This window comes from Mytilus edulis, chromosome 2 (genome assembly GCF_963676685.1).
Source record: "Mytilus edulis chromosome 2, xbMytEdul2.2, whole genome shotgun sequence".
Taxonomy (NCBI): domain Eukaryota; kingdom Metazoa; phylum Mollusca; class Bivalvia; order Mytilida; family Mytilidae; genus Mytilus; species Mytilus edulis.
Window position 1 is genome coordinate 54,489,986 of NC_092345.1, and position 26,424 is coordinate 54,516,409.

Here is a 26,424-nt window from a genome sequence, read left to right on the forward strand (position 1 = left end):
CTTAAATTAAAATTTGTAAAAACATTTATTCAATCATGACAACAATCCAATATTGTTCAGTAAGCGTTCTTATTCAGCGATTCGCAGCCGAGCTGCTGACGGAAGATACCTGTAAGAAAAAAGCACCACATTCAGGATGATCAGAAACTGTCGGAACGCAATCCAATCACAGTCTGCTGTATCGCATTGCAAATGTCTCTGTCTTGTCTCAGTCGTATTGTGTTCTGTAATTGTAGGGACTCTGACGAAGGTATCATTGTCGAATTTCGTATTTAAAAAAAAACGAGACTGTTCCGGATCTAGATGCAATCTTGACTCAATCGCTAAGAAAAAAAAACAATTAATTTCTCCAGGTCATGCCCGTCCCACAGCTAGGCCACTGTCCAGAAAACACAGAACATTGTTACGATACAGCAGAATCTGTGATGACATATTCATGATTGTAATCGAATAGACAAAACCGACTGAGTTTCCCCGAATATTACGGTACGCACCTTATTGTTGGGGTGCTTGGCCAACATCTCGGGACCATTTCGGATCCGTAGGAATCTGTCACAAACGTATACGACTGTGTTCAGACAATGATAGGACATTCCATATTATTCAGGATAGTAATTCCAACTTTTTCTCTTTTTAACATACAATAAGAAATTGAAGAGCCTAGAAATATTCAATTGGACACGTTCGCTATTTATCGTATTTATATATATGTTTATATCAGGTTATATGACCGTCTGCAGTATTCGGAGGTCATCTCAATGGCTAATAAGATGACGTCTACACAAAAATACACACGAAATGTTGATACTTCTTAAATTATCAAGTTCATGCAATGTTAATCATTTTTTTTAATCTTTTTGTAAATTTGGATATACAACTATAATGTGTATATGTAACTATACGTGGGTCTGAGACTACTATAATAGACTCACAGTAGGTCGATCATTTATTGACCACTTGAAATGTTACTGTAACTCAGCAACAGTGTTATAGTGGTTAAATTACTGAATGGAAATGAACTAGTTTTTTTCTTTCGAAACCATGATAAAATGATGTTTAGACTGAAAGCATTTTTTGTATTTATATACTTTTTGCAAAATATTATGTTGGGCAAGCAATTTCCACTTAGGACGGTATTGTTATTTTTTTCCGTGCAGGAGACTTATTCATGATCAAAGAAAATGAGGTCAAGGTCATATAAACCAAACCAAACCGAAAATACATATACATCTAACAATCATTCAATACACTAAATATAGTTGACCTATTGCTTATAGTTTCTAAGTAACAGACTTCATGCAGAAAACTAAACATTGACCAATGAACCATGAAAATGAGGTCAAGTTCAAGTGAACCATGCCAGGCAGACATGTACAGCTTACAATCCTTCCGTACAACAAATATAGTTGGCATATTGCTTATATTTAAAGAAAAACAGACCAAAACACAAAAACTTAACACTGTGCAATGACCCCTGGAAATGAGGTCAAGGTAAAATTAAACCTGCAAGACAGACATGTACATCTTTAAATATTTCCAAACACCAAATATAATACACCTACTGGCATTGCATACAGTATAAGAAAAACAGACAAAAACACAAAAACTTGACTATAATCATTGAACCATGAAAATGAAGTCAAAGTCAGATGACACCGGCCAGTTGGACATATGTATAGGAAGATGTGGTATGAGTGCAAATGAGACAACTCTCTATCCAAATAACAATTTATAAAAGTAAACCGTTATAGGTCAAGGTACGGCCTTCAACACAGCCTTGGCTCACACCAAACAACAAGCTATAAAGGGCCCCAAAATTACAAGTGTAAAACCATTCAAACGGGAAAACCAATGGTCTAAAACACATGTACACCTCACAGTTCTTCCATACACCGAATATTCTAGACTTATTGTATATAGTATCTGAGATCAGTACCTTAACCTTGTTCACTGATCCATGAAATGAGGTCGAGGTCAAGTGAAAACTGTATGATGGGTATGTTGGCTGTTGCCAAAATTCCAAATATCTTTGATTTTTATTTATTTATTTTTTTCTTTTCTTTTTTAAACATATTACACTATATGAGTTTATATATCATTTGGATATATTAGAAATCAGAAAGATACATATTTCAGAAATAAGTTTACTAATACTTGACCTATAATGATTTACCTTTATAAATTGTGACTTGGATGGAGAGTTGTCTCATTGGCACTCATACAACATCTTCCAATATCTTTAATAAGTACTAACAAAATTAATATACACTACTAATCATATAATGGTTAACATGGCTGGAATAAGATTCAGATTTTGTTTGTATCTAACATGTGTAACTAACAAATGTTAAAATTATCAATAAAGTAAGATACACATCTAAAAAAAAATATATTTATTTTAAGTCCATCTGTATTGAGTATGTTTTAGTTACATTTCATGCAATCCCCCAAAAATCCCATCATAAAGAAGACAATTCATTGCAAAGATTTTTATAAATAAAGTTTCATCTTTAATCAAATTTGATATATAACAGTATAAGACACAAACAATGATTTAAACATTTTTTAAAAATTGCAGTATAATTTACTGCAATTCAATAAAAGTATTTCAACTGTGCAGGTATTCATAGACAGACATGTATGTGTGTACAAATTAATGGAATTATATTTTATAATTAACATGTATAAATACATTATAACATAAATATGATCAGTATAAAAATATAAGTACACCGTAGGTGTGGTATGATGATTAATATAATGTACAATTCTTATTTAAACTCAATATATATTTCTGTTTAGTATTAAATTTATATTAAGATCCATTTTGTTACATCTTGTGATCAATTTTATTTGGCAATCGCCAATGGCAGTCAGCAGAGTTAAAGAACATCAGTTGTTCGACCTGTTAGTCAAATGCGTTTTGTTTAAATATACTTTTTCACTTTTTTGGTCTTTTGGAAAATGTTGTTTGTGCTGTTTTTAGACCCTTCTACAACGAAATTTTTTTTACATGCACACGTATAAAAATTGCGTTTTTTATCCAATGCATTCATAGGTTTGAACGTAGTTTTCAATTTAGACTCGTGTATATATATATAATGGGGATATATACAAGCTTCTGTTGTGGTAAAATCTTAACAATTAAAAAAGTCATTAGTATCATACTTATTGTAACGTAAGACATACAGCCATGGTAAAAAACGCATAGAAAAAAGATGGGCTTATTTTATAGATGACTGCAGTATGGACTTTGCTCATTGTTGAAGGAAGTAGGGTGACCTATAGTTGTTAATTCAGTGTCATTTGGTCTATTGTGAAGAGTTGCCTCATTGGCAATCATACCACTTCTTTTTTATAATTATTATCAATCTGGGTGCTTTAACAGGTGAGTTTCAACAGAGAACTTCTTTTGTTTTCAATAAAATAAACATAGAATATGCGTACTAGACTCATTACAAAATGATACAGAATTTATTTTCACTGTTTAATCAACTTCCAATTTTACTATCATGACTATGATAATCAGATATATTTACCACAAATTGACAGTTGAAATCATATGATGATCCAACATGTACCTTGTATTTTACAAAGAGAAACCAAGGGAATTTTATTTAAGAATTGAATGCTTCTTTTTGTTAATTTATTGGGGTGTAAAAGCGTTGACCGAAGTACATTTTGTATGAAGCACGGAAGTGCTTCATTCTAAAAATGTTTGCACGGTCAACGCTTTTACAACCATATAAAGTTACAAAAAGAAGCATTCAATACTTATAATATGATCATGAAAACACGAATTTTATATATTTTTTTATTTAATTCACCTGTGCACTTTATTGTTGGACCATGTGTTATCATGAATGAAAAGTTGTATTGAGCAATGCAACTGCTTACGGAATAACACATGATGTGCAGTTAGCCAATCAGAATAAAGTATTATAATGAAACATACATCTAATGTAATTATATACATGTACCATATTAAAGTTCAATCAACCTTTCATTCTTTCAGTAATATTCTTTAAGCTTTTCCATCAGTGAACAAAAGTAAAGATACTAAAAGTTTATATAAAAACTGAGATACATATACTATAAAAATATTCAGTACAATAAAATTCAACATTAATGTACAACATACACATAAAAAAACACAAAGTTTCATTATATGATTTCTTATATTATTATACTACATTCACTTAATGTTAAGTCATATTGGAAGAAATTTTGGTAACTTTAATGTTAAGAAAATTATTGAGCCAATGCTTGCATGATGCATATGTGTTATTAAGACTAATTCCTCTGTACAGATTTTGGCTTTTTTAAACTTGTACGAACCCATGACATATATATATACTTTTGAAATCCACATCAGACACATGAAAATAATTCATTTGGTGCTTGTTAATAAAAACAACGGCTGCTTGTAAACCTTCAAGTTTTGGTGATGAATTTTACTGATAGTGACCATGGTGATCTTGATAAACAATCAATTTTTAGCACAACAAAAAAATTCATAACAAATGCAACAGTCATATTAACATACAGATCTTGTAATCAAGTTTGGGTTACAATGATCTGATAACACTCAATTCAACCTTTTACTCTGGTTATTATTACATCAGCCAAAGAAGTGTCAGCCTTCAAATATTTGAAAATGTGCATTATAAAGGTGGTACCAACAAATACCTACCAACTGTCACTATTTGCTGGGGATTCCCCCCATTGAAGCTCCAAAATGGAAAATTTGAATAAGCAATTTTGTCCACAATTTTAAACAAAACATACATTTTACAATGGATTTAGACTTGTAAAAGTATGAAGAAGCCAAAATAACAACATTAAAAGACATTTTAAGGCCCCCTTGGAGGTTTCTTAGGACTACAAGAGCACTTTTGCACGTAAAACCTCCATGGGCATTTTGAAAAGTTTGCAGGTATGCAACATCTTCACTAAAATCATTTTGGCTCGTTTAATTTTCATAAAATTTCGACAAAATGTTAACATTGACCATATGACAAAAATATTAAAATTACAAAAAATTTGAAACACTTTCTTGGAAAACTTTTTGATGCACAAATAGCAGTTAATTTGACTAACACCAATTTTGATCATTAAAAAGCTTGATATTTCCTGAACAATAGAATGTAATCAAAACGTTCAGCTGATTTTTTTCAGAGTTTATCTCCCTGTATTGTTATGTACCTCTTTAATTTGAGAAAGAAAAAAAAACAGAGGATCATGAAAGGTCTTATATATAACAAAAGAAAAGAACTGAGCATTAACATATCTGTGTAAGCAAAGCTTGGACACAGGATCTGTATTTCAACTGAAATACAAAAACAAGAAAGTGCAATAAAATTTGACATGGTAAAATACCAGTATTACAGTATATATTTATAAACATGATAAATGTTTCTATTTTTTTTCATATTATAACTGTACATGAACATGCTGTTATAAAAGGTTATTCTAGTTCTTCAGGTTCAATTTTAACTTGAACCATATAAGTATTATCTAATGGTTCTTCTGTGGAATATTCATCTGTCTCTGTTGGTGTCATTTCACACACTGATGAGCCATTAGCCGACTCTTCAAGTTCAGAAGACTTAAACAGAATTTTGGGTAATCTCTTTCTAACGGGTAAATCTTCTGATCCATCTTTATACTTCATCTCATCAAATGATTCCTGATCATGGGTCCAGATGTGTTTTTCCAGGCTAGATTTTGAAAAAAACTTTGAATTACACATGTGGCAGACGTATGGGGCCTCCATTTTGTGTCTTGTTGTCAAGTGTCTATTTAAACTACTTTTATCCCCAAAGCCCCGTTCACAATAATCACACTTATGAGGTTTGTCTCCAGTATGCGTCCTAATATGTCGTAAATAAGTATAACTCTTGGTAAACTTTTTACCGCAGACATCACACTCCATTAGATTTTTGCCAGTGTGAAGTTTGTAATGTGTCACTAATGAACTTTTCATGGTGAAGCTTTTGTCACATAAGTCACAAGAAAAAGGTTTGTTTAATGATTTTGACAGTACACAAATCTTAGTTGCTTTGTCACCAAGAGCATTCTGTGAGGTATCAAACTGTTCTACAGCTGTGAAATCTTCAGAATTAGACTTTTCATTCAGAACTTCATTTTGTGTTACCCTTCTTTCTCTTTTCCCACAAGATTCCATATGTCGAATATAGTTACTCCTCTTAGGAAATATTTTTCCACATAGATTACATTCATGTATGTTTTGCCTTGTATGAAGTCTAAAATGAGTTGTTAAAGAATCTCTTCTACTGAAACTTTTTGAGCATTCAGAGCAATCAAATCGTTTCTGTTTATTCTCAGATTTTGGCTCTATGTCTGAAGCAGTCTTTAAACTTTCTGAACATGCATTAAAGTCTAAGTAGCTTTCATCATGTTCACTGAGTTTGGAATTTTCTTTTTCAATACTGAGCTGTCCCTCTGTTGATTCAGAAGAATTATTCAGACTTTCCTCTAATGCATTTTGTATCAAAAGAGCATCCATATTTTTATCATTTATCATATTGTCACAATGAGCATTTTCTGAGGCATCAAATTGTTCTATAGCTGTGAAATCTTTAGAATAAGAATTTTCATTCAGAACTTCATTTTGTGTTACCCTTCTGTCTCTTTTCCCACAAGATTCCATATGTCGAATATAGTTACTCCTCTTAGGAAATATTTTTCCACATAGATTACATTCGTGTATGTTTTGCCCTGTATGAAGTCTAAAATGTGTATTTAAAGAATCTTTTCGGCTGAAACTTTTTGAGCATTCAGAGCAATCAAATCGTTTCTGTTTATTCTCAGATTTTGACTCTATGTCTGAAACAGTCTTCAAACTTTCAGAACATGCACCAAAGTCTAAGTCACTGTCATTATGTTCACTGAGTTTGGAACTCTCTTTTTCAATACTCTGTCCCTCTGTTGATTCAGAAGAATTATTCAGACTTTCCTCTAATGCATTTTGTATCAAAAGAGCATCCATATTTTTATCATTAATCAAATTAAGATCTGCAGTGCTTTGCTTGACTGGTAAATTTTCATCCAACACTGATTGGTCATTATGAATATTGATTTCGGTCAATTCCATGTTTGTACTCTGGCCTGACAGATCATCATCCTTTGTGCCAACAATGTTGAAATAATCAGTATCAACTGGACTAATGTTCCCATTCAATCCTTCTTCATGAACAAAAATTTCATGCTGTCTTAAGCTCAATTTATCTTGGAATGTATCATTACACAATGTACAAACATAGTCCCCAATTTGTACATCAACAGTTGACTTGGATTTTAATTGATTGTTTTCTGATGTTTTCGAATTTCCGTTTTTGTGAGTTTTCAAGTGAAATTTTAGATGAGCACCAGTCAAAAAGAACTTTGTACAAATACTACACTGAAATTTGTAATCTCCTTTGGTATTATGTGTTTTGAAATGACAATACCACATACTATAATTACTAAAACGTTTATCACAAATAGTACATTTATAGGGTTTTTCGACCATGTGCTTTGTCATGTGATGTCTAAGGTGATGTTTCAAGTGAAAAGATTTCCCACACGTAGTACACTCAAACTGTTTCCCTGATGAATGTGTTTTAACATGATTTCTGTAATTTCTGCGATAACCAAATTCCTTTTCACAAATAGGACATTTATATTCTTTGACCTTTTCATCACTGTTTACATGGGGTCTATTAGCATAAGTTCTCATGTGACGACGTAGACTACTGGGATCGTTAAATTGTTTTCCACACACATCACATTGGTGCGGTTTCTCACCAGTATGTGTACGTATATGTACACGTAAATGTTGACCTTTAATGAACGCCTTACCACAAAACTCACAGACATGTGATCTGGAATAAACCTGGCGTCTTCTAAAACGTTTAACTTCGTTCGTACCGGACTCATTTTTTAGTGATTCATCAAGAATCAACGAAGCATCAGTCACATCAGTTTCAAAAGGGTCATGTGTTTTTAAGTGCCTTCGCATACTGCTGCGATCATTGAAACCCCTACCACAAATATGACAGGAATAAGGTTTTTCTCCAGTATGTATAAGTAGATGTCCCTTTAGATGGTGAGGGAATCCAAACCCTTTACCACAGATTGAACAAAGGAACGGTTTTTCACCTGTATGTGTTCTCATGTGTCCAATTAGCTCTGCTTTACGATTACAAACTTTATCACATCTGTCACAAGCGTGTCGCTTAGGACCAGTGTGAATTTTCAAATGCCTTTTAAGTTCAATTTTTTTACTAAATTGTTCTCCGCATGTGGAACAAATATGAAACTGTTCTTTTGTATGAATTCTGGCATGTGACCTCAAGATTTTTTTAGTTTTACATTGTTGCCCACAAACACCACATATGTGAATAACATCTTTGTTATGTGATTTTGTATGCATTTGTAATTCTTTCTTTTTACTAAACCTTTGATCACATGTAGTACATGTGTACTTCAAATCTTCAATCTTTTCAACATTTTGCCTGATCTTTTTTGGTTTTGTTCCTTTTCTTTTTCTCCTATTTTGGACTTCTCCAGTGTTCACATTTTCATTTGTATCATTTAATTCAGACATGTCATTTTCTGCATTAAAAATATACATGACTGGCTCTTCTTCATCTTGATAAAGAATCTGGTCAGTAACCCCATCTGTTTGGTCTTTCAATTTGTTCCAATTATTCTCTGAAGAAAAAAAAAGATGAATTTTATCATTTTGAGAATGCTTATAGACATATGACTGTCAAGGGTCTAACTTAAATAAGTTATTAGAGAAAAATAACATACATGTTGTTATTGTGGGCTAAAATATCAAAAAACTGTGATAACATATGTATGTTACACGTTTCAAAGGGAAAATATACAACCTTTATTTTGTTAAATTTTCCTCAAGTTTTATTGATATTATAATTTTCTTTATGTATACTAATCTTTGCAAAGATATGACAGCTCATAGTTTACCAATCAGGCATAGTACACCTATGCTATTACAGAAAATATATTCCTGCAATAACAAAAGGGTGTTATTACAGCTTCTCTATATCTCTTCATAGGCTTTTCTCTGACATGCATAACATTGTATTTCAATTCATTGTAAGAAATGATGATCAGAGTTTGTAATGAGGCACTGCGCAAGATTTCAATTGTCTCATTTACTCTCATATAGTAAGATACATGCTTGTAATAACTTAAGTCTTGTTATTACAGCTTAGTTTGCCCTTAAAAGCCTTGTCTCATTGATTTAACACAGTTGATCAAAATTGTATTAATGGAATTAGAAAATTAGTTATCAAGGTAATATATTAAGCTACTGCCCAAAGTTTTAAGAATTCCCAAGTGCTCATTAAAGATAAAATATTTATGATATATTTATCTCATAACAAACATATGTTATTACAGATTAAGGAAAAAAGAGTAGACAACTCATGAAAGTGTCCGTAATAACACATGCATGTTATTTTTCTCTGATAACTTATTTAAGTTAGACTCTTGACTGTATGAGTTGACCTCTAAATACAAATGAAATACATAGTTATCTGCTGGTTATTTGCACAGGTCATTGATATTTCTAAAATCTATATTTATTCATCTATACATGTAGCATACATGTAAAAGGGGAGATGATTCATTGATTCATTTTGGGTATGCTATATGTCTTGATGGATGGATGCATGTGTTCATGATGATATACCTCGAATGCATATAATATCATCTAGAACATGTTAAGACAGCAACAGTGCTTCTTTCCCCTAAAGCATAACATGTACAAATGATGTATATGAAATTTTTTTTTTATTTACCCTTTTTTTAAAACCTGCAGGAATAGTTCTCATTTGCTTCATAAATAAGTTGCATGACATATTGCATGTGATCTTTCCCTTCAGCATTAAAAGATTTTGGTATTTATAGATCATCATGCCTTTTAAGTATTTCATGTATTTCAATAATGAATAAAAAGAACATGGGGGTATACATCAATAAGACAGCAACCCAACAAAACATGGGATGGGATAAAATCCTTTCATGACAAAATATTATATGGCACATTATACATTGTACATGATCACACAATTACAAAACTTATCTATAAGCAACTCCGAGCAATGTTGCAAAATACCTTCATCTTTTACAGCTGTCTTGTCTATGTATGTCCATTCCTCAATATACCCATTGTGTAAATTATTTGTGACTTCATTTTCAGGGGAACAGGGTTCCTGTTTTATTCTATCTAACAATATGTTTTTGGCATCATCTGGATTTCTATCTCTGCTGTTGCTTACTGTAGTGGAATTACTAATCAACCCCTGTAGATTTTCATAATTTTTATATACAGTAGATTCAATTGCATTGTCAACAACTTCCTGTTTTATAATTAGCATAGAATCTACTGATTGCTTTTTTCCTGGAACACTGGAATCTTTTCCATCATTCAATTCACACTCCATATCTACATGTATTAAACAGGTTTAGAGCAATACAAGTTTTCTGGTGTTCTTTATTGAATCTGTTACCACTGACATGACTGACATGACTCAGTTTCATATATCTAAAAATAAAAATACATCCCATTAGACATTAATGACATTGTACGACTATCAAAATAATCATGACTTAACATTTTTGCTAAATGGATTTGTGAGAGAGAAAAAAAAAACAGTTGCAGATATTAGATCCATCTTTCAAAATGTGTGCTGCTTTATATTTATTATTTTACTTTTGTATCATGTACATGCATTTACACCAAACATAAAAAAATAAAAAATCTTTGCAGAGTTTAAATAGCTACAAACAGTTAGGGAACTTACTTAAATAAGTGATTTTTAAATCACTTATTTTAGTAGTAAATTTGAAGTTTTGTCACAAATTGTGATTTTGTAGTTTTACCAAAATTTTAAACACTTAGGTTTAGATAATATCTTTTCATTAGTGAAATTAAAAAAAATGACCTTTTTGCTACTTTTAAGTAGCAAGGTTTATGCCTTTAATGCTATCATTTAGCTGCAAATTCTATTTTAGTTGAAATAAACAGCTGCACCATGAGCACATGATATGCCCGACGCCTTGTGTGGCAGTTTTATGCAATAATCATAAATAGTTTCTGAGAAAGTTTTAAGCAATAACCATATATTGTTTTTGAGATACGGCAGGACATGTGCAACCCCCCCCCCCCCCTCTTTTTTTTTTACAAAAAACTAAATATCACTAAAATATATTTTTTAATCAAAACCAAAAAATATACAGATCTTAAGATTAATATAACAAAGAAGTGTGTAAAGTTTTAAGCAATAATTATAAATCGTTTTTGAGATACGACGCGACATATAAAACCAGGTGCTCCGCAGGGCGCAGCTTTATACGACCGCAGAGGTCGAACCCTGAACAGTTGGGGCAAGTATGGACAAAACATTCAAGCATGATACAGCTCTGAATTTGGATTGTGATCAAATTTTTGACATTACATGGGTTTTTTTTTACACAAAACAAATGTCAAGATTTTACAAATCATTTAAAGATTTCTTCTTCAAACTTTTTAAATCTAAAATTAAATAGTTGACACAGCATAGGTTTCTGACACAGAATGAATGTGGTCTAATGAACTTAAAAGTTTTTTTTAGCCTTTGAGCAATTCACTATGCTGTTGAATATTAATCCTCTCAAAAAAATGTTTGAAGAAATTTTCTTTTTATTTATGAAATCTGAAATGAGAAAAATTTAAACCCCCCCTTTTTTTTCACATACCCGTTTCCCTTTTTCCAAAACTGATATCAATTCAAAGTTCTAATGGAGTTTGCAACAATAACTACTCTTTTAAATACATCATAAAATATTAAAATGTAAAATAAAGTGCTTGTTATCACTGAATGGTAAAGATTGGTTGGTAGTAAAAGTGAATATACATTGTTTATTGTATAAAACAATAAAAAAAACTTCATCAGCAACATTTTATATTGGCAAATTTCCAGTGAAGTTATTTACATAAAGTTATTGGCAAATAAAAATAGAAAATGACATCATAGTCATGTCTGGCAAATGTCCAACATACATTATCTAAAAACATTTTAGATAAGATAAGGAAAAAAAGCTTCATCAGCAACATTTTATATTGGCAAATTTCCAATGAAGTTATTTACATAAAGTTATTGGCAAATAAAAATAGAAAATGACATCATAGTCATGTCTGGCAAATTTCCAACATATATTATCAACTACTATTCTATACAAAGAAAGATAACTCCAATTGAAAATTAATTGCTATTGCACAATATGGTGCAATTAGATACTTCTTGCTATTGTGCAATACTGTGCAATTGAAAATTTCTTGCTATTGCACAATACTTGATATGGAATCCTGATTTGGACCAACTTGAAAACTGGGCCCATAATCAAAAATCAAAGTACATATTTAGATAATGCATATCAAATAAGCCCAAGAATTTATTTTTTGTTTAAAATCAAACTTAGTTTAATTTTGGACCCTTTGGACCTTAATGTAGACCAATTTGAAAACTGGACCAAAAATTAAGAATCTACATACACAGTTAGATTTGGCATATCAAAGAACCCATTTATTCAATTTTTGATGAAATCAAACAAAGTTTAATTTTGGACCCCCATTTGGACCAACTTGAAAACTAGGCCAATAATTAAAAATCTAAGTACATTTTTAAAATTAGCATATCAAAGAAACCCAAGGATTCAATTTTTGTTAAAATCAAACTAAGTTTAATTTTGGACCCTTTGGACCTTAATGTATACCAATTTGAAAACGGGACCAAAAATTAACAATCTACATACATAGTTAGATTCGGCATATCAAAGAACCTCAATTATTCAATTTTTGATGAAATCACACAAAGTTCAATTTTGGACCCTTTGGGCCCCTTATTCCTAAACTGTTAGGACCAAAACTCCCAAAATCAAACCCAACCTTCCTTTTATGGTCATAAACCTTGTGTTTAAATTTCATAGATTTCTATTTACTTATACTAAAGTTATGGTGCAAAAACCAAAAATAATGCTTATTTGGGCCCCTTTTTGGCCCCTAATTCATAAACTGTTGTGACCTCAACTCCAAAAATCAATCCCAACCTTCCTTTTGTGGTCATAAACCTTGTGTTAAAATTTCATTGATTTCTATTCACTTATACTAAAGTTATTGTGCGAAAACCAAGAATAATGCTTATTTGGGCCCTTTTTTGGCCCTTAATTCCTAAACTGTTGGAACCAAAACTCCCAAAATCAATCCCAACCTTCCTTTTGTGGTCATAAACCTTGTGTCAAAATTTCATAGATTTCTATTCACTTAAACTAAAGTTATAGTGCGAAAACCAAGAAAATGCTTCTTTGGGCCCTTTTTGGCCCCTAATTCCTAAAATGTTGGGCCCAAAACTCCCAAAATCAATCCCAACCTTCCTTTTGTGGTCATAAACCTTGTGTTAAAATTTCATTGATTTCTATTCACTTTTACTAAAGTTAGAGTGCGAAAACTAAAAGTATTCGGACGACAACGACGACGCCAATGTGATAGCAATATACGACCAAAAAATTAAAATTTTTGCGGTCGTATAAAAACTCTCCCCCTTTTTTACAAAATACTCAATAACTCAGAAATGAAATTTTTTGAAATTTTGAATCATCACTAAAAAGTATATAGATCTTAAGATTAATATAATGAAGAAGTGTGTAAAGTTTTAAGCAATAATCAACCAGATGCTCCGCAGAACACAGCTTTATACGACCGCAGAGGTTGAACCCTGAACGGTTTGGGCAAATATGGACACAACATTCCAGCTGGATTCAGCTCTAAATTTGGATTGTGATTAATTAGTTGACACAGCATAGGTTTCTGACACAGAATGAATGTGGTCTAATGAACTTAAAACATTTTTTTTGCCTTTGAGCAATTCACTATGCTGATGAATATTATTCCTCTAAAAAAAAATGTTTGAAGAAATTTTCTTTCTATTATTGAATTCTGCAATGAGAAAAATTTAACCCCCCCCCCTCCCCATTTTTTTTTCACATTCCCCTTTCCTTTTTTCCAAAACTGATCTCAATTCAAATTTCTAATGGAGTTAGCAACAATAACTACTCATTTAAATACATCATAAAATATTAAAATGTAAAATAAAGTGCTTGTTATCACTGAACATGCTGAATGGTAAAGATTGTTTTAAATTATCAGTTGGTAGTAAAAGTGAATATACATTGTATATTGTATAAAACAATGATTTAAGTTGATTCAACTACTATTCTGGACAAAGAAAGATAACTGAAATTGAAAATTTCTTGCTATTGCACAATATTGTGCAATTAGATATTTCTTGCTATTGCACAATACTGTGCAATTGAAAATATTTGCTATTGCACAATACTGTGCAATTGAAGATTTCTTGCTATTGTGAAATACTGTGCAATTGAAAATTTCTTGCTATTGCACAATACTGTGCAATTGAAGATTTCTTGCTATTGCTGAATACTGTGCAATTGAAAATTTCTTGCTATTGCACAATACTTAATATAATAATTTTGGATCCTGATTTGAACCAACTTGAAAACTGGGCCCATAATCAAAAATCTAAGTACATGTTTAGATTCAGCATATCAAAAAAGCCCAAGAATTCAATTTTTGTTAAAATCAAACTTAGTTTAATTTTGGACCCTTTGGACTTTAATGTAGACCAATTTGAAAACGGGACCAAAAATTAAGAATCTACATACACAGTTAGATTCGGCATATCAAAGAACCCCAATTATTTAATTTTTGATGAAATCAAACAAAGTTCAATTTTGGACCCTTTGGGCCCCTTATTCCTAAACTGTTGGGACCAAAACTCCCAAAATCAAAGCCAACCTTCCTTTTATGGTCATAAACCTTGTGTTTAAATTTCATAGATTTCTATTTACTTATACTAAAGTTATGGTGCAAAAACCGAGAATAATGCTTATTTGGGCACCTTTTTGGCCCCTAATTCCAAAACTGTTGGGACCTCAACTCCCAAAATCAATCCCAACCTTCCTTTTGTGGTCATAAACCTTTTGCTTAAATTTCATAGATTTCCATTTACTTATACTAAAGTTATTGTGCGAAAACCAAGAATAATGCTTATTTGGGCCCTTGTTTGGCCCCTAATTCCTAAACTGTTGGAACCAAAACTCCCAAAATCAATCCCAACCATTTCCAAGCTCTTAAACATAAAGGGGTGGGGTGATCCTATGGACTCCCCATATATTTAATTGAATTTGTTATACATATATTGTCCCAAACATGAATATATATTGTTATGGGGTGACATCATAAAAGTGTACAGAATTGACATTCTGTACAATCTTTTTAATCTGTTAATTGAATGTCATAATTCGGAAAAAAAGCCTATTGTTTAAATTAGTCATTTCGAGGCCTTATACAGCTGTCTATCCAGTTTACATTAACATTTATTAAATTTTATCATTGGTATAAGGACATCATTTGTAAATATAGCTAAACATGCAGACTTCTTATACGTTCAGGTTTTTCATTTCACATCCAATATTTTATGGAAATATTCTTTATAAAGCACAAAAATGTCAGTATTCACCTCAGAAGCTAATAAAACAAAACCTTTAAATAGACTTATTAAGAAGGGATATAGTTATGATACAGTTGTCAGGTCATTAAAGATTGCATATTTTGGCGTTAATATTGATTCACTTATAGGGTCTTTGCATCGGAACTAAACACATTTATTTAAAAACCAGTTGTTGGAAAGACACGGGTAATGTTCTTCTCATATATGTTATGATGGTATGATACTAAACCCCTAACAGGAAGGATTGTGCCTGATACTCATATGATGAAGACAATCTTTCAATCAGTTTAATTGAAGTCTGGAGCTGGTATGTCAGTTTTTAGACTGCTAGTAGTCTGTTGTTATTTATGTATTATTGTCATTTTGTTTATTTTTAAATGGTGACATCTTCTGACATCAGACTGGAACTTCTCTTAAACTGAATTTTAATGTGCGTATTGTTATACATTTACTTTTCTGCATTGGCTAGAGGTATAGGGTGAAGGTTGAGATCTCATAAACATGTTTAACCTCGCCGCATTTTTGCACCTGTCCCAAGCCAGGAGCCTCTGACCTTTGTTAGTCTTGTATTATTTTTAATTTTAGTTTCTTGTGTACAATTTGGAGTTTAGTATGGCGTTCATTATCACTGAACAAGTATATATATTTGTTTAGGGGCCTGCTGAAAACACCTACGGGTGCGGGAATTTCTGGCTGCATTGAAGACCTGTTGGTGACCTTCTGCTGTTGTCTGCTCTATGGTCACGTTGTTGTCTCTTTGACACATTCCCCATTTCCAATCTCAATTTAATTTTATCGTCATGCACCAAAAATGACCATTAACGTTATTTGGCAGGAAATTTTACCATTATTCGTCATGAAGGTACCCCCATTACCACCCTCATTTAGTTGTATTCTTATCATGCTATGTTAACTCTTTCTTAGGAAGACTTTCACAAAACTTCTTCAACTCAAACTGGAACCAAATAAGACTCAGTGCCATTTCTTACACCTGTTTTCAACAGATAAGAATATTGATTGAGACAACAAGGATGTGCATGATATACAAAATAACAATTTGCCTAGTTAATATAGATGCAACATCTATGCTTATTCCAACAAGCCGAGTATCAAGAACAACTTGAACTGGATGTTTCCTGGTTCCTCTTTGTAGAACTGATATAAGGAAAAATGTCATTCATTCCAGAATCAATACGGGAATGAAATCATTGAAATGCCTTACCACTTTCCACTACCACTGCCCCGAGTCTTGAAAATTATGCTTCAAGGTTCGGCTAACAAAATAGACATAAACACTTGTTTTTAAAGAGCACCTGTACATAATGTATATAGGATTTTAATTTTCACAAAATGTAAATATAATTAAATTTTCTTTGGACTTTCATGCACAACACGCAGTGGCAGAATAATCAGACAGTCGATTGCGGCCGCTAACTGGAAGAAGAAGAAGAACCAGTTTTTGTTTTATCTGTATACAATATAAGTTCTATGCCAGGCTCAGTCCAAATAATTATGACATCTTGAAAGGCTATTATGCTTTTTTCTTTGACGCCTTACATCGACGCAGGAAGGCGTCAAAGCCAAAAATTTTAATAGCCTTCCAAGACGTCCTTATTTTTTGGACTATGCCAAAGAAAAGCCATGGAGGGATCACATCCATTAAAACCAAATTTATACACACCCGAGTATTTTCATTTTTTTTCCTTATCGTTCTTATAATTGATTAAAACAGTGGGTGAAATAGAACTATGGACACCTATTTGCTCTAACAAGAGGTCAATTATTATTTTACCACTGTTTTCTTCCTTTCTGATTTGCCGGAAGTACCGCTACCACAACTAAATACTACACGTATTCGGAATTATCAAGTGCGGACTACGGAACATAACTATTTCAAAAGGCAAAAAAAAACGTATTTTGCTGGGTAGTTTTCAAAATCCGTTCATATTTTAGCAGGAACATATGTTAGCTATACGACAGACATATAATACAATATCATTATCTGTCTCTGGCTATATACTGTTCCCAGATTTTAGATAGAAATTGGCGAAATATTTTATCAATCTGTAATCTGTAATCTGTAATCGTAGTTCTGCCAATCAAGGCACACCTCCATTCACACAGAGGAAAATGTCAATACGCAATATAACACAATACAACGCGCATCACTTCATATATGATCATATATTAAAATATAAAAAATTTCCGCCACCTCAAGAATTTATGTTACATACACAAATAAAACATAAAGAAAATCTTTGATAGAAATAAAACTAAATGTTCTTTGAATACAAAAACAACTCATTCTGGGACCATGTGTGCCCGTTATGTACTTGCAAGGCCAATCTTTCTATACTACACTATTTAGCAATTAGAAGTTAGATTTTCTACTGCCTTGTTTATCTATATTAGCTAATAAAGCATAGCGTTTGTTATGCAAATTATAAAGCAACTGTCTACACAGGGGTTCCAAAATGTTACTGGTTTCCTCAAAAACAGCTCTGTTTGCATTAATGTCTACATAACAGAACGGATTGATAATTAGTTGGATAAGATCAATTAAATATAATGTAATCGGCTTAATGATAATTTTATACCTTGGACTATTAACTATAACTATACTAGTTAGTATAATAGTCCCAGTTTATACGTATGAACGGAGACATATAATACAATTGTATTATATGTCTCTGGTATGAACAAAAACTAAAATATGCTGGGAAGATCATTTTAAAATTAAAGGGAAACTTCGCAAAACAAAATGAAAAATTGATATTATGTCCATTCTGTATAAAAATGCTCAAATTCATAGATATTAAAGTTTTATTCCGCTAGATAAGAGATCACCATCGATTTTAAATTTAGAGTATCAATCTCTGCGTTCCGCCATTTTGTCATCTTCACCGATTAAAAATCACGATATGTCTATAAACCACAAAGATTCAAAAATACAGTAACCGATGTAGTCGTAAATGCGTGTCGATATCTTGTCAATCGTACGGTTGTTTTATCTGACTAACTAACTTGATATGGAAAATGTTCTTATTTTTTCGTCTGTTATTTTTAAACTATTAATATTGGAATTAGTTAAAAAGTCAAAGATCAAATCATAAATAAGTGTTCCGTGAAAATTGTTTTCGAAAATCTAATTTGTTCATAATTCTTGAAAGTAATAAACTTTCGTCAAATAAATTCGGATCTTCCCTCATCTGATCACCAGTATGGCTAAAGGTATTACTCCCAAAGGTATTGTGAGGGGTGTGAGGTGACACGTCCAGATATTCAAGCGATTTTCTGTTGGGCTTGCAAGTTCATGCATCGTTTCACTTCTGTAGGTATAATTGATCAGTGTACACGGCCGATAACTTGTAACTTTCCATTTTGAACTATCAGGTGTATAATATACATCTCTGTCTTGCGTGTCCAAAAGTGATATAATATACTAGTCATTACTAAACTCATACGCTTGTTTATAAATAACATTTCTGGTGTAAAGAATATTATTTATAAAAATATAAATAATACCCCCCAAAAAAAATATTTGATAAAATAAAAATCTATTTACATATTTTTTCCAAGGGTAAATTTGGGAAAATGTAATATATACTCGTTGTCAAGGACAGATTGGAACATACCAGAAATATATTGATTTAAAAAAATGTACGCACTTGTCGACGATTCGTTTATACGCCTGGATAGAAAGTTACGGAACTATAGCGTAATTTAAAATATATATATATAACATGTATACATTGAACATAAGAAAGAAACATACATTTTGTGTAAATTGGGGTTAAAGTTTTGTAAATAGACTAGTCCACGTATGCGAACAGTATGTAATCATCGAATGTCGATAGACTATTGTGTACCAAAAGAAGAAGAAAAGAACCGATTTGACCGAATATAGAAAATATAGAGAATGATCGACGAAAAAGGGAAATAGTTATTGCAGAGGAGCGGAGATAAAAAGAGAGGCACATTGGGAAACAAATTTTTGCATGACAAAGTTCTTGTTCGCTTTGATATTTTTGGTTATACAAAATCACACATCGTTTTCTTAACTAATATTCACGTGCACTTACTTGATGTCTGCATAGCATGGTTATAACTTAAAATAATTAAGTTTTCCATTTGTAATATCGTAGTGTTGCTGTGTTTCTTTATTAATGATTGTGTAAACTGTATAAAAAAATCTTCATACCCGTTTAGTTATTGCCTATAAACGTTTGATTATTGTTACATACGATATATATATATATAGAGAGAGAGGACCTTTTATATATCTGAAAGTAAAAGATGTGTGTCGGAGTCAAACGACATAAGTACCCTGTAATATTATATATACTAGCTACTCAATATGGTTGTATTGGAATACAGATTGACAACTCATGGTCCGACATCATGTAATATTCGCCACATGACGTTCATATTTCTTTCTACCATCATCATTTTATTCATTTTTTAGATTACTATTTTGAGAGAACACTCATCAAACCAAAACGAATGTATGGCAAGATATAACCATGCAGCCATTTAGTTTTCGCAGAGACATATAATTTTAATTATATGTCTCTGGTTTTCGTTAGACACAAGATAAATAATCACTCTAAAAAACGTATATATGCATGCAGTTTCAAATATCAAGAACAATTAGCGGTCGATGTCTATATGTCACTATTAAGTCCGTTTACTAACTGTTTAGAGTCAGACATGTCACTTGTACATTCTTGGAAGCCTTTCGTGTACCCCATTCGACGATGGGAACTCTTCTCAGACAGTGTTGACAACATAAGCTTATATGGTAATGATGTTTATCTGTATAGAAGTGGTTGGCCTCGTCTGTCCCAACAATCAAATTAACGAAACGCTTCTAGTCTGCTTTGTCTGGTAGAAAGGACCTCTGGAACTCATCCTCAATGGCACTTATACGTCAGGAAACTTACAAGTATACAAGTAAAGATTGTTTTAAGAACAACTAGGTTGGGACGAATTATTCTATATAAAATCGTCAATAGCAGTTATACATTACTAAGATATGCCTTTTATAACAACTACTGTACTACTAATTTGGATAATTGACCGCTATCCTGTTCAGCATTGCACACAATTATCATGCATAGAATAAAACAAAAATTGTAAAAAAAATCCTCAAACAAAATAATGTATTAGATTAGATTTATAATATATGTATATCCATTAATGAAATAAACGATAATTGGCATTCTTTTCACAAATAATTAGTTAGTGATTGTCAGATGAATTTAAATAAGTAAGAACGAAATGTTCAAAAGAAAATAAAAAAAATCATGCATGTTGCACTGTTGTATGTTTTCAATTAAACACTTTAAAATTGCTAAAGATTTGCGATACTTAGCATTTAAAAATCGCCAGATTTAAACACAAGTTAAAAAATTCCGGTAAAGTAAATCAGATGTGCATTTTTTTTTATTTGGGAAATGCAACATTTCATTTTTAAGGTTAAAAGTACTGTTCTTTAAACTTAATATTTTAATTTTAGGCTAATTGCATAGAACGTAATCGGAAATTGTTCCATTTTTATGTTGTATACACTTCCGAAATTAAAAATTTATTTTTAATAAATTTATACAATTAAATTATTGTTTCTCTATAGTCATCTGTGTATTAAACTCGCTATACCCTTTCTGTTAATTCATTCGAAATGACAACATTCACAGCTCTGTACGCTTGAATTCACACCTGTGTACAACTGAGGTTAAATTGCTGCAAGGTAAAGTTCAAACCAATTCTCCTTAAATCGAGAGATATACAGTGACTTTACAAAATAATATACACACTCTCAGTCTGTTCACACATATTTTTCATTGAAATGGTTATCAAAGTTATAACGGTAAATAAAACGTAAAATATTTTCAGTTCAAGATCAGTAAAAATGTTCAATAGATATTTTATGAAAAAATCCCAACAATAATTTTTGAAATTAATTCGAAAATATTTATATTTATACAATTATATAGGAAGTTTTATTCAATAATAAAAAACGGTACACACACGTTCATTTTGATATTGTGGTTATTAACTACGACCAACGATCATATGTGCGCTTTTAATTACGTAGTATTGTGATAAGAACAGATTTTATTTTTTCCCAGGATTCAACAAATCGGGCTAAAACGTCACAACCCACTCGAGAAGGTCAACCAAAAAAGTTACAAATACTTGATTTTCTCCGTTATTAAAAGGAATATAAATTTAAAACTTTGCAAATGTGTTTTTTATGTTAAGATGAACATAATTAGATGATAAGTAAAAAATCGCGGAATTTCCCTTTAATGCAAAATTGTAAAATTTTCAAATTGGTAATTATAAACTGGGACTAGTATTTGGTATATTAGTTTTAGACATGCATTTTGGAGTCATTTCAGTAGAGCTTTGAGCAATTCATCAGCTCTATATTAATATCTGTGATCTTGAGAAAGCTTTAGCTACATATTACTGTATCAATGTGCTATTTTAAAAATGACTTTTAAACACGAATTTTCTTATATAATTCTTATAACCATAATGAAAAAAGTACGACTTTACCTCTGTCAGGCATTAGTGGCAAGGTTTCGGTTCAAAGTCCGTATAAAATAGGAGTAAATACTGTAAAAGTGCAAATGTCCTATGGATTGAAGCGCAAATGTCTATTTAAAAAAGCGCAAACGTCGGCGTCCTATGTAAAAGAGCAAATGTCCCACGCCGTCAAACAAAAATAATTAGCAATTAAGGTGGTTTTTCAGGAAACTTTCAATAGTATTAAACCAACAGTCATTCAAAATGAATGCATAAAAAAATTCCAGTACCTTAAATACACATTAAGTTGAACGAATAACTAAATACAGAAACCCCCCAAAATGTGTAACTGATAAGTCAATATTTGGATAACAATCCGTTTTTGTTCAAAATACTGAAAAAAATATTAAACAAAAAATAACATGAGTGCCGAAATTTCTTCATCGGATGACGATTTAAACATATGCCAAATTGACTAAGTGCTGATTTATCAGGCTATACCGGGTGCTGATTTGACCAGATACCGATTTCATTAGAATTCATTGATGGGATGTATGTTACTGAAATCCTTCTGCAAATACAGGATCACCATATTATCAGTGGAAAGACCCCAATAAATATAAGAAGATGTGGTATTAGTGCCAATGAGACAACTCTCCATCCAACTCACAATGTTCAATTTCTACTGAAGATTGCATGTCTGTCAAAAAATTCTAACTTTTCAATTTTCAATAACAGTTAACAGGAAATACATACTCACAATAACAGATAACAAAAAAAATAAATAGTCCTATAAGTTCAGCTAACAAGGAATAAGACAATAACAGCTAACTGCAAATACATTTTCAGAATAACAGATAACAAAGAATTAAATCACCCCAAAACAGCATAACAGTTAAAGCCCCCTCCCTTTAAAAAAAGAGGGAACTATTTCACTAATTTTGGAAAATAATTGTAAGTTCTCTAATTATATTTAGTTTTGTACATTTTAAAGTGAAATGAAATTCATCTTTTACTTCAAAAATTTTAGTGTGACGCCCTTGTTCAATTCTAAAAACACTAATACTAATGTGGCGAATTTTGGTAAAATGTCCTATGTCTTTCTGTCAATATTTAACAATAAATAGGTTTCCAAATTTTCTTTAAGCTGTCTATAATTTGTATGTTCTCAGCTTATTACCGTGTGCAGATTTATTATCACAAAATATATTGTCTTTCCAATAAATGAGATATCTATCATTAAGTTTGGTATGATGTGCATATAATAAACGCCTTTTTGAAATAGTATCATGATTTTTCCAAACACGTGAAAAATTTAATCATCGGCTTCTATAAAAACTGGATACATACCAAGTTCAGCTAGTACTGCTAAATTGACAGCTGTTTTATTTACTCCAATTACAGTGTTTTCAAATTTAATCTGAACTTTAATGATATCCAATGACCAATATTTGCAATATCTTTTATCATACAAAGAGACCAAACTTCACTACAACAAAGAATAGGTTAAACACAAGCATCAAAACGCTTTATGTGAGGTAAATTTGCATTGATATCTTCAGAAAATAACAGTTTTCTAATTAAGAATTGAATGCTTCTTTTTGTAAATTTATTGGGGTGTAAAAGCGTTGACCGAAGTACATTTTGTATGAAGCGCGGAAGCGCTTCATTCTAAAAATGTACGCACGGTCAACGCTTTTACAACCCTATAAAGTTACAAAAAGAAGCATTCAATACTTATAATTACATTTTTTAGCTATGATCATGAAAACACGAATTTTATATATTTTATTATTTAATTCACCTGTGCACTTTATTGTTGGAGCACGTGTTATCATGGGTGAAAAGTTGTATTGAGCAATGCAACTGCTTACGGAATAACACGTGATGTGCAGTTAGCCAATCAGAATAAAATATTATAATGAAACATACATCTAATGTAATTATTAAAAAATATTGCTTTTGAGTTTTTTTTACAAAGAAGTCTCACTGCCTCTGTAAAACTACCAGATGGTTTAAACAGTATACCAAAATATTTATATTCTGTACAGTGTTCCAAAATATTATTTCAAAAACAAACTTAATTTGTACGTTTTTTACCCAATTTGTTAAAAATCATAACTTTGGTTTTGTAAAGATGCTAAATCCAACTAGTGCAATATGAAGTACTTCAATCAAAGATAGATTGACCGAAAACTTACCGGATGGAAGAACCTCGAACATCAGTTTCGACCCCTCCGGATCAGAAGGGGACAATAAGGAGCGATCGATGTGGTATGATTGCCAATGAAACAACCATAATTTTTAAAGACTAATGAACAAGATGTAAACAATTACAGGTCCAATGGCATATGGGCCTCCACAATACGCAAACTGACCCAAAACGTCATATAAACAACAAACAATCAAATAACAGAAATGAACAGAAGATGATGACTGAAACTGTACTGTATAAGTCGCAGGGTCAGGATGCAAGTCAATGGTCAATAAAATTAGTCATTTGCAACTGGATCATCCAGGAATAATCTGCCACTTATGGTCATATAATTTTATACAGATGAATAAACCACTATTTTAAGATATAGTCGTTCTTATAAAGAAAATGTGGCAGTCATATATGTCAGCTGATACTGGCAATTTTAAAACTATAACCTAGATCTACACATGATTCAATCCGAATTTTGATTTATTAGGAAACCAGATATTGTGTCTCGAAACTTAAGCTCGCACAACTTTCAGAAAATTAATATTTTCAATGTTCTCCCTAATATGATTTCCTATGAATGATTGATTGGTGTGTAATGCCACTTTCAGCACTGTTGGTTATTTCGTGGCAGACAGATTTTTTGGCGAAGAAATTTTAAAGTTAGGGAGTTCAGATATCTGAACTCCCATTTCTGGAAAAAACGACAATCGTAATCAATTAAGATAGGATTCGAACATACTATTATATAGATGTTAAGATATAACTAGAGGCTCTCAAGAGCCTGTGTCGCTCACCTGTTACTGTATTTACTGATGTCGGCCATCTTGGGTGGTAGGCGGGATCATTAGACACTTTTTTAAATAGATACCCTAGTAATGATTGTGGCCAAGTTTGGTTAAATTTGGCCCATAGTTATAGAAAAGAAGATTTTTGTACAAGTAACAAAAATGACGAAAAGTTGTTCAATATTGACTATAAAGGGCAATAACTCCTTAAGGGGTCCTCTAATAATTTTGATCATGTTGACTTATTTGTAGATCTTACTTTGCTGAACATTATTGCTGTTTACAGTTTATCTCTACCTATAATAGTATTCAAGATAATAACCAAAAACTGCAAAATTTCCTTAAAATTACCAATTTTAGGGCAGCAACCCAACAACGGTTGTCAGATTCATCTGAAATTTTGAGAGGGGATAGATCTTATTCTGATGGACATTTAAACCTTGAAAGATTTGCCCTAAATGTCTTAGTTTCAAAGATATAAAGCAAAAACTGCATTTTACCACTATGTTCTAATTTTAGCTATGTCGGCCATTTTGTTTGGTAGGCGGGGTTATCGGACACATTTTTTAAACTATATACCACAATGATAATTGTGGCCAAGTTTGGTTAAATTTGGCCCAGTAGTTTCAGAGAAGAAGATTTTTGTACAAGTTGCAAAAAATGACGAAAAGTTGTTAAAAATTGACTATAAACGGCAATAACTCCTTAAGGGGTTGACAGACAATTTTGGTCATGTTGACTTATTTGTAGGTCTTACTTTGCTGAATTTATTGCTGTTTACAGTTTATCTCTATCTATAATAGTATTCAAGATAATAACCAAAAACTGCAAAATTTCCTTAAAATAACAAATTCAGGGGCAGCAACCCAACAACAGGTTGTCCGATTCGTCTGAAAATGTCAGGGCAGATAGATCTTGACCTGATCAACAATTGTACTCGTGTCAGATTTGCTCTAAATGCTTTGGTTTCAAAGATATAAGCCAAAATATACATTTTACCCCTGTGTTCTATTTTTAGCCATGGCGGCCATCTTGATTGGATGGCCAGGTCATCGGACACATTTTTTAAACTAGATACCCCAAGGATGATTGTGGTCAAGTTTGGTTAAATTTGGCCCAGTAGTTTCAGAGGAGAAGATTTTTGTTAAAGTTTACGGACGATGGACGAAGGACGCCGGACGACGGACGCCAAGTGATGAGAAAAGCTCACTTGACTTTTCAGGTCAGGTGAGCTAAAAGGGCAAACATGCACCCCCCTCCCCCCCTCAAAAAAGGGGAGGGTAAAAACAGCCATTAA

At 31.9% G+C, this 26,424-nt stretch overlaps 1 protein-coding gene across 1 annotated transcript; it reads right to left on the bottom strand.

The window, feature by feature from the left end:
* Positions 1-4,568: 4,568 nt before the first annotated feature.
* LOC139512448 (zinc finger protein 585A-like) lies at positions 4,569-17,442 on the bottom strand. Its single transcript, XM_071300060.1, has 3 exons — positions 17,395-17,442; positions 10,151-10,579; positions 4,569-8,718 (listed from the first exon to the last, which is right to left on the bottom strand). The coding sequence occupies exons 2-3, from the start codon at positions 10,476-10,478 to the stop codon at positions 5,468-5,470; spliced, it is 3,579 nt and encodes a 1,192-aa protein (XP_071156161.1). The 5' UTR covers positions 10,479-10,579; positions 17,395-17,442; the 3' UTR covers positions 4,569-5,467.
* Positions 17,443-26,424: the final 8,982 nt, after the last annotated feature.